The sequence below is a fragment of the Mesoplodon bidens genome (assembly GCF_964165515.1).
Source record: "Mesoplodon bidens genome assembly, chromosome: 18".
In the NCBI taxonomy this organism is placed as follows: Eukaryota; Metazoa; Chordata; class Mammalia; order Artiodactyla; family Ziphiidae; genus Mesoplodon; species Mesoplodon bidens.
In genome coordinates, this window is record NC_138175.1 from 14,968,101 (window position 1) to 14,983,666 (window position 15,566).

Consider the following 15,566-nt stretch of genomic DNA (forward strand, 5'->3'; position numbering starts at 1 on the left):
TAGAGCTGATTCAGTTCCTGGCCTGGAGGCCACAGTGAGCCATAGAAGGCATTGGAGCCAGGGTGGAGTCTGGTCCTTGGACAGGTCTTCTGGGGTGTATCGGACATGGTACAATGGAGGAAGGGGCTACAGGAACCCTCACCCTGGGAGCTCATTGAGGGTACGGCTAGAGGCTCGTTCATCTCAAGGTCACCAGCATTTGGTAGAGCCTTGGCCTTGGAAGGTCTCCTCCAGCTGACCATATGCAACCCAAGGGCCATTTAAGACTCAGGGTCTAGATCAGAACAGGAAATTTAAGTCATGCTCTTGTGACCTTGGGCTTGTTCCACCAGAGAGTCAGGATGATAACAGAAACTCCCTCATAAGGTTAGTAAGAATTATCTGTGATAAGACCCTTTCCATAGCTGGCGTCTACCTGGTGCTCCATATCATGATAACTCCTTTCTACTTCTTAACCCCTGCTCTTCCCAGGGCCTCAGAAAGTTAGCACCACCTTGGTATCCCTTTGAGTTGCTCCTTCAGTCTCTTCTCCTTCCCTAATTAACGGTAGCATCTGTTGAGTACTGTACCCATATAAAAGCACAAGCCCGTTACATCCTACAACAATGCTTTGAGATCGGTTCTATTCATTCCCTGATTTAAAGATGAGAAAACTCAAGGGCAGAGTTTTACATGCACATAACAAGGGCTTGAATTGGGTTACCATATCAAGCACCCCTCTCCTAACCACGCTTTCACATGGCCTCCAAGTGAGATGGCCCAGGACTCGCCATGGCTCCTCCATGACCCTCAAGCTACACATTCTCCCTCCACAATTCCTCCTCTGACAGTTACAGGGACCAATCTCAACGTTTTGTCTTTGGCCTTGGTCTTCTCCTTTGATCAATAGACCCACATTTCCAAAGGCCAGTGGGATATAGACCCACATGGATGTCTGTCTTCCTCTAAAACCTAACCAACCCCAAGTTCCCAGCCCCTCCCTCTAGCCTGAGCCTGGGTAGCTCATGCCTTGTACCTCCTAAGTTCATTCCATCCAGAAGGGTGGCCATGCTGGTCTCCATCCCCAGTGTGGGGTCCTGGAGAGCAGGAATCTGTCCTCAGGTGCCTCTCGCAGAGCCAAGCACCATCAATACAGGACTTAGGGCCTCCCTGGTGGCGCAGTGGTTGAGAGTCCGCCTGCGGATGCAGGGGATACGGGTTCGTGCCCCGGTCTGGGAGGATCCCATATGCCGCGGAGCGGCTGGGCCCATGAGCCATGGCCGCTGGGCCTGCGCGTCCGGAGCCTGTGCTCCGCAACGGGAGAAGCCACGACAGTGAGAGGCCCGCATACCGCAAAAAGAAAAAAAAAAAAAAAAAAATACAGGACTTACCTATCCCTCCAACCAGCGTCCCCTCCCAGCTCTCCTATTTCGGCTCACAGCACTGTATCCTGCATCTGGTCCTTTAAGATCTGAAACTTGCCCCTGGACCATCCCTCTCCAGCAGCCTCCTCATTCTCCCAACGTCCTCTCTGCTCAGAACCGCCTCCCAACTGCCTCTTAGGTTGTTCCCTTCCCCCACTTCCCAACAGACCGACTGCTCCCCGCCCTGCCCTCCGGCAAGCTCAGGTCAAATCCAAGCCCCCTTGAGTCTTGACCACACCCTGGCCCCTATTAGAGTTAGTTCCCAGTGTATACCTTAACGCAATGAACCATAAACTCCCTGGCGGCAGGAGCTGTGTCTTTTTATTTTTTGTCCCCATGACACCATTCACAAAAATTAGCACACAAAACCACTAATAAACATATTTTGAGTAAAAGAATTTGGGGATTTAGTTAAAGCAGAAAGTGTCTGATTCAGAGGGAGCATGTTTTTTTTTTTTAATTAACAGCATGGAAGTTATATGTGTTCCCAACACAGAAACTTACAAAACTGCCCACTCCCACAGCCCATATCCCTCAGCTCTTTGTCATGCACACCTGCCCTATTTTTATTGATTCATTCGTTTATTCTGTTTTCACCCACTGATGTGTGTTGACTATTCATTCAAATACTTCTTGAGCTAATGAATGAAGATGTTAATGGTCACCTGATCTGGGAGAATTTACATTTGAGTACTGGAAATACCTAAGAAGTCTGTGCAAAGTACAATCCTCAAGACCATTTCTAAAATTTCCTGAATCAGAATCTCTGAAGGAAGGCCTGAGGGCTTCCATTTTTATTTATTTGTTTTTAACTTTTAACTTTCTTTTTAAAGTAATTTTCAGAATTATAAAACAGTTTGAAAATAACAAAGTTCCCATATACCCTTTACCCAGCTTCCCCAAACATTAACCCTTAGGTAACTGTCATGCAATGATCAAAACCAAGAAATTGGTCTTTCCTAGTGGTGCAGTGGTTAAGAATCTGCCTGCCAATGCAGGGGACATGGGTTCGATCCATGGCCCAGGAAGATCCCACATGCCGCGGAGCAATTAAGCCCGTGAGCCACAGCTACTGAGCCTGCGTGCCACAACTACTGAAGCCCACACGCCTAGAGCCTGTGCTCAGCAACACAAGAAGCCACCGCAATGAGAAGCCCGCTTGACCCAACTAGAGAAAGCCCGCGCACAGCAACAAAGACCCAAAGCAGCCAAAAATAAATAAATAAATACATTAAAAAAAAAACAAAAAACAGGAACACTTTTTTCTTTCCACTAGTACTTCCATGGTTTCATTTTTTTACATTTAAATTCATGATCCATTTGAGTTTATTCTTCTATATGGTGTGAGCTGTGAATTCATTTTTATCTTTTTTTAAATGACTACTCAGTTGTCCCAGCACCATTTATTTAAAAGTCTATCATTGCCTCTGAGATTGGAGATCCCATCTTTGTCATATACTAAATTTCCATTTGTACTTAGGCCTATTTCTGCATGTTCTGTTCTATTCCATTGGTCTGTCTATTCATGTGCCAAGGCCACTCTGTCTTAATTACAGATGCTATTACAGTTTGTTTTAATGTCTGGTAACTACCTACCACCTCCACCCCCTGCCCGGCTCTTGTTTCAATGTTTCCCTGGATATTCTAGCAGGTTTATTTTCCATATGAACTTTAATATCAACAAACTGTGCCCCCCAAAACAGCTCCAAGAAGTAAGCAGTCCACCAGAAACTTCCTGGAAGACACTCTCAACTACCAGAGTTCCTCTGGCCCAGCCGCCAAAAACAGGTGAAATCTTGCTCCCAGTATCAACAATAAGCCAACCTGTGGGGCCTTAAGACTCTTCCTTTTCTGGGAGCCCGGCCCGGACTGGAAGCCCTGACAACCATTCCCAGGGGTCACCTGAGCCCTCCAGTGCGGTGCCTGCCTCCTGGCTGGTTCATCGGGGCCCCACCAACAGATGCAAGAAACCCTTCTTTTTTTTTTTTTTCAGTAGGCGGGCCTCTCACTGCTGTGGCCTCTCCCGTTGCGGAGCACAGGCTCTGGACGCGCAGGCTCAGCGGCCATGGCTCACGGGCCCAGCCGCTCTGCGGCATGTGGGATCTTCCCGGACCGGGGCACGAACCCGCGTCCCCTGCATTGGCAGGCGGACTCTCAACCACTGCGCCACCAGGGAAGCCCAACCCTTCTCTTCTAGAGAACTCGATGTCACAGGTCACCTGTCATTTCCACGATTTCCATGATCACACGGAGACGAAGATGCCCCGCTGCACCGGGAAGACCGCTGTCTTATCTAGGAGGACCTTGTGCGCCACCCTTCCACCTATGGCTCCACTTAGACCTACTTAGAGAAAATACAATCTGTGCTCCCCCTAAGTACGAACTTCCTTTTGCCCAAGGGGGTGTATGCAGACAATAATCTGAGGCTTGGAGTTTAAAAAAACTGTTTGACTGGGCTTCCCTGGTGGCGCAGTAGTTGGGAGTCCGCCTGCTGATGCAGGGGACGCGGGTTCGTGCCCCGGTCCAGGAAGATCCCACATGCCGCGGAGCGGCTGGGCCCGTGAGCCATGGCCGCTGAGCCTGCGCGTCCAGAGCCTGTGCTCCGCAACGGGAGAGGCCACAACAGTGAGAGGCCCGCGTTCCGCAAAAAAAACCCAAAAAACTGTTTGACCATTATAAAGACCACTGCCTAAACTGTTTCCACCTATAGAATCACCTACAGGATCACCTTCTTAGTTTAACTCCTACCACCTCTGTAAGTATGAATGACTTAGAAATTTAATTTAATTTCTAAACGTGATAAACTTCACACTATAAATAAATCCTTCTCTATGGATGATTAGCAAGAGTCTCACAGTTATTCCAATGTGCAGCCGGGTTTGGGAACCGGGGGAATACAATAGACAGGACTGGGATCTGGCAGCCCCAGGGGTGCTCCTACACCCTAACAGGGTCCTTGCGAACAGCTGAACCCGCCACACCAGGCAGTGAATAGGGAAGGCTCAGCAAGACCAGGGGAGTCCTCCAGCTCAGAGTGGTCAAACCATCAGTGATGAGTACCTGTCACCACAGCTGCCTTCCCAAGCTAGGTGTATTCTGCAAACTCTAGAATTGTATCTCCCTTCAATCTTCCAGCAGCCCAGTGAGGTAATTTCAGGTATGATCACCATTTTATGGGAACAGAGAGGTTAAGATAACCAATCATGGCAGACCTGGGGTGAACAGAGGCATCTCACCCCAGCAGCCATGCATCCTTATTTCCAAGACCTTGGATTCTAAGGACATTATGAGAAGTAGAAAGCGCAGCACTAAGTCCCACTCTCCACACTGCATGGCCATAGCCCAAGGTGAAGTTACATGATGCTGGATCCTAGAATGGGCGGGAAGGGATTGACCCTGTCATTTCATAAAGGAGAAACAAACCCAGAAAAGGAAGAGACTTTCTCAAGATAACACAGCCAGTCAGTGTCAAAGCTGAGAATAGAGTCCAGGTCCGCTAAGCAGGGGTCTTTGCACCCACCTGCAAGGCATTCGGGAGTTTAGAGGCAAGGCAAGGCTGCCCCCTGGAGGAAAGACTGGAAAACTGCAGGCGTCCCTGTCCTGAGACCCTGGGCAGCTTCACTCTGCATGATGGATTTCCTGACCCTGTACCTCCCTGAGGGTTTCTCCTTCCTTACTAGTGCCCCTCTGCAGAACCCCCCAGGACTCTGTTGATGAAGTCACATCAGGGGTCTAGCATACACAAAGCAGCTTTTCCTCTCACTGCATCCTTGAAATCACTGCCTCAAGAAACACCTAGATAGAGACGGCTTTTCACGTATGAGGCACTGGGATGGGTGCGTGGGGACAGAATCTGAGATGACCCTGCCTGTCCCCACGGAGGTTATGATGTGTTGGGTGTCTCAGACACAATCTGTGGTGAGCAGAGAGCTGGAATGGGACGAGGAGGCAGGGGAGGACCAGACGCCAACTAAAGAATGGAGAGAGGGACTCATGGGCATCACATCTGAGTTAAGTGTGAAGAGGAAAGGATTTCAGGACTGAAGACGATGGTACAAAATTCCCGGGGAAAGAGGGAAAGCAGGGCCAGGGCCTCCCCTCACGTCCCCTGGTGCCTGCCCTTCCCCTCAGCCCCTCACTGCCCAGGCACCAATGTCCGGCTCCTTACAAAGCCCCCTCCCCTACCTGGTCTTGATCACATCTCCTGCGGTCACTCAACCCCAACCCTGAACCCTCAGATCTTCCAGTCCTTTGTAGGCCTGTCTACAGAGAAATCTCTATGGTAATCAATCAATAAGCTAAAACTAGTGCTTGTGTACCTGCTGCAGAGGATCCAGAAAATTCCAAACCAACCTCTGCCCCAAAGAAAAAGAAATCATCTCAGGGGAAAAGTAGAAGTGCAAGGAAGTGAGGGAGAGGGAACCATTCTCTGCTAGTTCCGGGCAGCTGTGCAAGGGGAGCCCAGGCCGGAGGGACTTTGGGGGTGACCGACATCGGATTAGGAGGCGTGGGTAGGTGGCAGGAAGGCAGCAGCAGAGGCTGGGAGGCAGGAAGGCCCTGGGTGGGTCTGCAGGTCAGCGCATGGCCTGACTCCTCCAGCTGAGAGGCTAAGGGGTAGCCTTATCGGCCGAATATTTCCCCAAAGGAACTGAGGAGCCACTCAAGACTGGGTGCAGGGACACCTTGAAAAGTGTGTTTACAGAGATTCCTGGAACAAACAGTGTCCTTTGCTCTGCAGCTTCTCAACGTGGTGGGGGTGGCAGGAGGGAGCTCTGGCTACACAGCTCTCACAGCCCCTGAGAACCTGTCCCTCTGGGGGAGCTGCCTGTCCTGCAGCCAGTTTCTTCCTCCAGTTCTCGGGGCAGAATTTGTACCACCCCAGGATGACCGGGAGGGGTAAGACACAAGGTGAAGGCTGGGTAGTGGCTGAGAGAGAAGAGATGCCAAGCCCTGACTCCGTGCGGTGCTCTTTGCTCACTGTACAAGCCCCCTCCAGCACGGAGTCTAGGCAGGAGGTGTCAGCAGAGAGTGGCTTGGGGGTGGGGTCCAGAACCTCCCCGAGCATGCTTCTGAAAATGGTGTTTCCAGGGGTGGCTCAGATCCTGTCTGTGGGTCACAGAGCGCTGAGTCAAGGGAGGAGACAGAACTGACATACAGGGAACAATTGACCACAGGATGCAATACTATCACTGAGTGCCCTAGGAAATCAGAGCAGGAAGGGGGAATCAGTGTGAACAGCTGTCCAAGAGATGACCTGAAACCTGTGTCCAACTGAGCACCAAACCCCTGAAAGGGGCAAGTGGGGGAAAGGGGCTAGACCCACCAGATATGAAAATACATTGTTTCCCCGGTGAAAACAAGAATTCCACAAGCATTCAACGAAAAGAATAAGCTGCCCAGTCCAAGGTAGTAATCCTACCCCATAATAATCGTTGGACACGTGGGAGGGGGTACTGATTCGTTTGTAGTCATCCCTTCCGGGCATCAGCAACAGAAATTCCCCTGAAGAAGTAAGGAAGGAATGCTTTCTTAGAGATGGTTCTATGTTCTGCTCACCTGCCCATCCATCCATCCCTCCAACCACCCCGCATTCTTATGACAAGACCTAAAACCTTGCTCCGAGGGAATGCTGCTACTCTTCTGCCCTTCAGAACGCGATGCCCTATACGTAATAAGGAAACAAACAGAACCACAAGGCTTAATAAACGACTAAGATGGCAAGTCCAAGGCAACCATAGTTTCTCCCTCCGTTTTCCAACTGAATTCACATCCAAGAGTCTTCTGGAATCTTCTCTCCCTTCTCCTACCTCACCTCTACGCCCAGTCCCGGACCAGGGCCTGGAGAGTTCACGCCCCCAACTGCTCTGCGCCCCTCTCTCCTCTCTCCTCCTCCTCCTCCTGTCCCAGCCTGCCCGCGCCCCAGGGCCCTTCCCACCCTTCAGGGGCACCCTCGATGCCCACCTGCAGCCGGTGTCACCCCCTCCAGCCTTCGTCCACCCGCCGTTTGTCAGCAATACGAGCCTGAGCTCACGCACCGCGCGCTCAAGCGACGGAGGCCGTCTGGGCGGACGCCCTCGTCTCGGACAGCCGCTCGCGCCGCCTCCTCCGTGCGCTTCGCGTCCCCGCCGCCCTGCCTCGCGCCAAAGCCAGGCGCGTGCCCTCCGGGTTCCCTCGGCGCCTGCGCGCCCGCCTGGCCCTAGCGTGTTCTGCCCCGCCTCCTGCTGTTCACACAGCAGAACCCCACCGGCCACGCCCCTTCCCAACCCCGTCCCCCGGCGCGAGCTGCTGCACGAGCCCACGTCCTCCCCGTGACCCGCTGCGCTCCCGGCAGGCGCAGGCCACCCTCCCACCGCAAGACGGCGCCTCTCGCCGAAGAGCGATCCTCCTTCCCCACGTGTCTGGGGACCTGCCGGATCTCTGCCGGAAGACACTGGCACTTGGGAGGCGGCTTGGCCAGAGGAAGGGGCTGCAGGCACTTTCCCTTTATTGATAAGGAAGACTTTTTCTATATTTGCCTTCTTGGTGCAGTGGGAAGCGCGTCAGTCTCATAATCTGAAGGTCTTGAGTTCGAGCTTCAGAGAACTCATGGCGTTTTGCTGCCATTCACAGAAAATAATCTGCATTCTGGGATGGTGTTTACAGAGGCCCTGCGGGGCCCAGCATGTAAAGGGAATTCCACGTGCTGCCAGAGGACATAAGTAAATGCTTAGGTCCACACAGAGCCCATTCAACCGCAAGCCACGGCCACGAGGGACGATCATTGTCCCCTCTCCCATAATAATAAGATAAAAACCCGTAAATGTGAAAACGTGCAGCATCGGCGCGACTGCGAGGAAATGGACACTGCGCTGCTGAGTGGTTCAATTCCTCTCGCAACATCCGTGAAAAATCTCGGTCTCCGAGATCACTTCCGATCTCCTTTTCCCCAGCTTCCTCTATTCGAAGCAAGGCCGTGTCTCCGCGTTCTTTTTCAGCTGTCTCCGGAGACTATTCTCGCTCCAGTCCAGACCCAGCTTTCAAGATCGGCTGTCAGTGCCGGTCCCCTACGTGGCCCAGGAAAGCAAGGTGGGGCGACATTGATGAGCCGGGAATGGCCAAGCTCTAACTATAGCTTTAGCTGAATCCTTCAGTTTTTGATTATTCAGTTTACAATAGCTTCCAGTTACTTTGTGATTTAGCCTCTACTAATTATTTAGAAATATATTTCATGGGCTTCCCTGGTGGCGCAGTGGTTGAGAGTCCGCCTGCCGATGCAGCGGACACGGGTTCGTGCCCCGGTCGAGGAAGATCCCACATGCCACGGAGCGGCTGGGCCCGTGAGCCATGGCCGCTGAGCCTGCGCGCCCGGAGCCTGTGCTCCGCAACGGGAGAGGCCACAACAGTGAGAGGCCCGCGTACAGCAAAAAAAAAAATATATATATATATATATATATATATATATTTCTTAATTTCCAAAATAGGGAAATTTCTAGTTTTCTTTTTATTATTTATTTCTATCTTAATTGCATTATGGTCATAGAATATATTCTGTAAGAATTAAATACTCTGAAATTTATGGCTCAGTATTTGGTCAGGTTTTGTGTTTCTTTGTTATTATTATTATATAATTTTATTTATACTAGATTAATATCAAACAATATACTATTAACAATGAGTTAATAAAAGTATGTCAATTATAAATATAAATAATAAAATGTATTAAACTTATATTATTATATATTATTATACTCTATTATTCCAGTATTTTTCCTCTATTAGTTTGGAAGCTGTACCCTTGTTTCATATTTTTAGTAATTAATCTTGAAATTGCAACACTACTCCTTGATTTATCAAGACTACTATTAATTTGGAGTTTTACCTTCTTTCCAGAAAAAAAAAAAATTACAGTTCTTTTACTTTATCATTTCCAATTATTACCCTCCCAACTTACATTTGTTTTCAATTCTCTTGGGTATATATCTAGGAATCGAATTGCTGGGTCATATGGTAACTCTATGTTTAGCACTTTGAAAAAGGATGTAGACAAGCTGTTTTTCAAAGTGGCTGCGATGTGTTTTACAATCCCACCAGCAAGGTATGGGGGTTCCAATTTCTCCATATCCTCACCAACACTTGTTATTGTCTGTCCTTTTTATTCTAGCCATCCTAGCACATGTGAAGTCACATCTCACTGAGGGTTTGCTTTGCATTTCCCTCATGATGTTGAACATCCTTTCCTGTGCTTATTGCCATTTGTATACCTTCTTTATAGAAATGTCTATTCAAATCCTCTGCCCTTTTAAAAATTGGTTTACTTGTCTTTTATTGTTGAGTTGTAAGACTTCTTTACACCTTTTGGATATAAATCCCTTACCAGAAATATTTTTGCAAATGTTTTCTCCCCTTCTGTGGGCTTTCTTTTCACTTTGTTGATGGTTTCTTTCGAAGCACTCATTTTTGACAAACCTTTTTTTTGAAGAAATAAACATTGTAGATAGAGTTGAAGCTCCCTTTTTATCCTTTTATGATCCAATTTCTCTACCTTTGTCTCCATAGTTTACCACCATTGTGAATTTGATCTTTATAATTCCCTACATTTTAAAAAAAGTGTGTAAAGTACACATAACATAAAATTTATCATCTTAACCATTTTAAAGTATACAGGTCAGTGACATTAAGCACATCCACACTGTTGTGCAACCATCACCACCATCCATCTCCAGAACTTTGTTCATCTTGCAAAACCAAAACTCTGTACCCATTAATCTTCCATTTCCCCCTCCCCTCAGCTCCTTGTCACCACCATTCTACTGCCTGTCTCTGTGTATGACCTCTCTTAAGTACCTCATATGAGTGGAACCATACAGTATTGTCCTTTTGTGCCTGACTTATTTCACTTAGCATGTCTTCAAGTTTCATCCATGTTGTAGCAAGTGTCAGAATTTCCTTCCTTTCAAAGGCTGAATAATATTCCATTATATATATTTTATATATATAACAATATCACATTTTGTTTATCCATTCATCCATCGATGGACACTTGTTATAGAGACACTGGGAGTCTATTTGTTACTATAGCCCAGTAGGATAGACCTACTGTTGGACTCTACCATCTGTATTATATTTTTCAGTGGATGCTAAATAAATATATTATTTAGAGGCACGCTGGCTACAGGAGTCAGCAAACTATAGTCAGCAGACCAAATCTGGGCCACTGCTTGTTTTCATAAATAAAGTTTTATTGGCACACAGTTGCATTCACTTATCTGTTGCCTATAGCAGCTTTCATGCTACAGCAGCAGAGTTGAGTAATTGGGACAAAGACCACAGGGCAAAGCCTAAAATATTTACTATCTGGCCCTTTAAGTAAAAGTTTGCTATTTCCAGGGCTATAGTAACAAATAGGCTCCAACATGTATAACAATTCGAATACAAGTTTCTCTCCCATGAAATAACCCAAAGGGGGAAGCTTTTCTCCATGTGTGATTCGTGGACATGGGATGCTTCCATCTCATTGTTTTGCAATCCCTTAGGGCCTTCACATCGCTTACCTGGAGCTAGTCGAAGGGGACAGAGAGCCTGGAAGGGACACCCCACTCCTTTAGCATTGGCCCGGAAAGGAGACACATTCTTCATTGATGATCCATCAGCAAGAACTAGGACCCAATAATATCTCAATGCAAAAGATGGTACATTTTGTCCCTGGCTTTGTGCCTCTTCCGGTGAACTCTAAGCTACAAAACGTTAGTGGACAGCTAGCTGTCTCAGCCATGCCAACACCAAGCAAAGAGGCGGGAGGATGGAAAAGACTAGAAAGCAGGCCTATATTGCTTGATTCAGGGAGCTGGGGCTTTTTCAGCCTGGCAAGGGCCAGACAAAATATCACACCCACCAACATGAGGAAGTTGCCCTGAAACAGAGACAGGCAGCTTTTGACTGGCACAAAATGCCAGAATTGGGATCGGGACTTTGAAAGCCTCAGATAAAGTGAGGTTTCACGAATTAGGTAGTTAAAAGGACAGCTCTTCCTGGGATATGGTTAGACCAGTGACTGGAGTCTTAACCTGTGTCAAGAGTTGAGTGTTGGGGGCTTCCCTGGTGGCGCAGTGGTTGGGGGTCCACCTGCGGATGCAGGGGGCGCGGGTTCGTGCCCCGGTCCGGGAGGATCCCACGTGCCGCGGAGCGGCTGGGCCCGTGGGCCATGGCCGCTGGGCCTGTGCGTTCGGAGCCTGTGCTCCGCGGTGGGAGGGGCCACAGCGGTGAGGGGCCCGCATACCGCAAAAAAAAAAAAAAAAGAGTTGAGTGTTGTTGGTCTACCAACACCCTGATACAATCTGAAAGTTTGTACATGGACATACATTGCTTCTTGAGCTTTCTTAAGAGTCCATGAATTCCAGAAAAGTTATAAACGGAACTAAGTCTGGTATAAAATTCCTTCCCCAACCTGGAATTTGCTGAAAGGGGGCATAAGCAATCCATCACGACGAGTTTGTTGTTTGAAAGAACTGACCGGGTATCCAAGCCATTTTAGTTTTTGTTTTTCCATTTTATTAATTAATTACAAAATAAAGAAATCAGTGGTAGAAAAATAACAAAGGAAAAATCCCTAAGTTACATAATAAAAACCTAGAGGACAGGCCAGGTGTGTGCTGGGTGGGAGAGGAACGGACAGATGACCGGTCAGGGAGGAGAAGGTGGGGCTGTGGGAGGTGTTAGCGTTGCCTGGCACCCCGAGGTCACCGTCCGAGCACGCTGGTCTTCTTTGGTCTTCACCTGCAGGACCGTGGCTTGCAAGCTTCAATACAAGAGCTGGTAAACAGTGGCACTGTTCTTGGAGCCCGTGACCAGGTACTGGTTGTCGGAAGACATATCACAACATAGGATGTCCGTAGACTCCTCTACCTGGAGGGAAAGAGAGGCCACAGAGGAATGATACGCAGGGGCCAGACTGGGGCCGGAGATGCACACTTCACGCAGGTCTGTTTCAGGGCTCCATGTAGACCTGAGGCTCAGTCTGGAGACCGGGCCAGGCTCAGGGCTCAAGGTGGAGCCCAGGAGTTCCCAGGACCTTGAGTCCTTGTTCCCTCCATGTACTCAATGGCCCTGTTTGCCACCTCAGAGGTACTTTGCAGCACTATTTCTGGGGCCTGACCAACTGAGATCTGGGGCTGTAAGCTCCAGCTGCCTGGGTTTGCGCAGGCCTCCATCCAGTACCTGAAACAATCTTTGTAGAGAAGGTGCAGCTAAGCAGCGGATCGACTCATCCAGTGTGGACACAAAGTAGCTCCCTGGCGAAGGAAAGACAGATGGAGGGGCCAGAGACCAAGCCTGCCTTCCAGTCCCCTCTGCTCCTGACTAGACCAGGGAAAGGATCACTGCGTCTCTGCCTCAGTTTCCCCATCTATACAACTCAGAGACATGACCCAAGCCATTCCCTCATCTGCCCGCTCCCTCCTGCCACTCCCGGGATTGTGGTGAGGGGCACTGAACAACTGGACAGCCACATGGGGCTTCGAGCATCTTCTGCCTGCCAAGGTCTTTGGGCTGTGGTTCCATATAGGAAGCTACCATTACAGACAGAGCCAGAAAAGGAGAGGGGGTGAGCAGAAAAAGAAGGGAGGAAAGGTAGCCAGGCTGGCAGGGGAGAAACACCGGTGACAGGAGGAAGCAGAGGCAAGGGCAGTGGGAAGGTGGCCCTGGACCTTGGCCCGGCCAGTGCTGGGGCTGGAGAGGGGGGAATTAAGAGTCTGAAATAAGGCTGGGCCCAGACTCTACAGGTGAGGGCACCCAGAGGTGTCCCCTGCCTGCTCACTCACCACAGGAGGAAAACTTGAGATTGTGGTGGTAGACGTATTTCTGCAGGACAGCCTTAAACTTCTGCCTTCGGTGTGTGTGCAGGATTAGGATGTCACTCATCCTCAGGCCCACTAACAACCACTCCTCACTGGGGTCATGGGTAATGCTGAGGATCTGTTGGGAAGGAGGTTTGGGGTCAGCGCGCATCATTCGTGCCCACCTCTTCAAACTCAGACGCGGCTCCTGCGGGCACCCGCAACTCCCAGCCCCCAGGGGGACCGCACTCAGCACAGCCGCAGCCCTCCGGGCACCTCATGCTGTAAATCGTGTTGCTGCAGCCTCTGGTAGTTCCTCAGGTCCCAGGAATACAGTCTGGTGTCTTCACCTCCCGTCCAGAACTTATTGCCCGTGAGGTCCACACATCGGGACCCGTATATGGGGACTTCGTGCTTCCTGGTGGGAAAACAATTCAGAGGTTCGTGCACTGGTTGGACCCTCAGAAGTTTCGGGCCCAGGAAGCCCCTAGATATGTAGCCCAGATGCGTCCTCCACACCGACTCACCTAGTCCTACTGCAGAGGAGACAGTGAGGTCGGAAAAGGGGCCCAGGCTTCCCCAAGGCCTCACCATCCAGCCCTCCCCCGGGTCATACCTGATCAAGATTTGGTTCTGCAAATCCCAAATCTCAACAAATCCTTTGAAACAAGCCAAGCAGATCTGGGCATTGGAGGAGACAGCCAGGGAATAGCACATGGGGCCTGTGGAGGCCAGCTGTGCCCTGACGCGGGGGGTGGGCGCCAGGTCCCAGAGAGTCAGGGTCTGGGACAGACCCCCTGTGATCAGGCTTCGCTCATCAGGGGACAGCTTGCAGGTGAGGACACAGTTCTGACGGTCCTGTAGGAATGGGTGACATTCTCAAATCATCTCCTGGAAGCATGGGCTCCAAGTATTAGGACACAGGTCACATCTAGGCTCCCTGAGCCTTCTGATGACCCCTCACCTGTAAGTTCAGCTGGGCCTGGGGGGCGTGGTCCCAAGCATGGAGGGCACTCTCATCCCACACCCTGATGTAGCCATGGCCGCACGTGTACACGTGGTGAGTAGAGCTGCTGATGGCCAGGGAGTAGACTTTCTTTCCGTGGTGGAGTTTGCCAACCTTCCAGGGCTCACATGGGGTCAGCTGCCTGACCACCATTTCATCTGGAATGGGAGGCTGGGGTGCCCATGAAAGGGTCACAGCCTTGACCTGCCCTCATCCATGGGGGACAGCCTTCCTTGTCCTCTGACTCGATTCCTGACCCTGCATCCAACAGCTCATCTCTGACCCCCAGGCAGGACTGTGTCCTCAGCTGGGGTCCCCAGACCACTGACATCCTTCTGCACTAGCCCAGGATAGCCTCCCTGATAAACAGGCCACATTTTGAGACACTTCTGAGTACAAGCAACGAGAGCAGAGCCTGGCTCAAAGTCTCCTAGGATGTAGCTCTAAAAGTGACCCTGTCAGCTGAGGCCCTACACACTGGTGATGGGAGGAGGGCAGCTTGGGTCCAAAGAAGCAGGAAGCCCAGTGCACCCACCACCTATGGGAGAGTGAGGATGTGGACACACCGCATGCCCTCACCTTCTTCCTACTAGCTTCTTGTTCCAGGGGTAACAGGAAGGGAAAGATGCCATGTTTAAAAAAAAAAAAAAAGACACTTACAATTGCTCTGAGGCATGACAAGACTTCTTCACTGGGACGAGGTGAAGGACAAGGCTGACCTGCAGGGAGACACCAGCGGCCAACCACTCAGAGAGAGGAGGTCTGGCAGCAACAGCATCACGGGATCCAGGGAGAAGACTGCTCTCTCCACCCAGGGGCTTGTTCCAGGTCTCCCATCCAATGCCCAGCCATGGGCTACACCCTGCCTGCCCACACCATCCCAGCTAGGACTTACCGAACTCGGATCCTGGTGGGGAGCTGTGACAAACAGAGGAAAGAGGGAGGAGACAGCGCATGAGACGGATGGAGAGCTCTGTGTCAGGATCCCTCTCCCCGAGACAGTTCGCACCCCCACCAGTCTTGTTCAGGTGAGACCTACCTGAGGCTAGGCTCTGCTTCTTCTGATTCTGCCTCAGAGAGCTGAGTGGCCTGCAGTTCAGATCCGTCCAGGGCCTGGGGGGCCCACTGCTGTGGACTCACACAGCTCATCTCCTGATAAGCCAGGTCATGCTGCCTCGGGGAACCTGGGAGCTGCTGGGTGGGACCACACGCTTTGCCCAGCTGGGACTGTGCATGGTGCTCATGCTGGGAGGAAATGCCGAGGCTCTCGGGCACATTCCCCCTCTTCTCTGGTTCATCATAAACTGTGAGTATACTGAATGAGGGCTCTTCCTTCTCTTCACTCAT

General features: G+C 50.4%; 1 protein-coding gene across 1 annotated transcript; it reads right to left on the reverse strand.

Moving 5' to 3' along the window:
- Positions 1–12,179: 12,179 nt before the first annotated feature.
- TLE7 (TLE family member 7) lies at positions 12,180–15,566 on the reverse strand (the record flags this gene model as incomplete). The annotated part of the gene is made up of 9 exons (XM_081216376.1): positions 12,180–12,284; positions 12,597–12,670; positions 13,199–13,352; positions 13,490–13,631; positions 13,830–14,071; positions 14,178–14,390; positions 14,880–14,938; positions 15,115–15,137; positions 15,259–15,566. 9 exons carry the CDS (start codon positions 15,564–15,566, stop codon positions 12,180–12,182), a joined length of 1,320 nt encoding a protein of 439 aa, XP_081072502.1.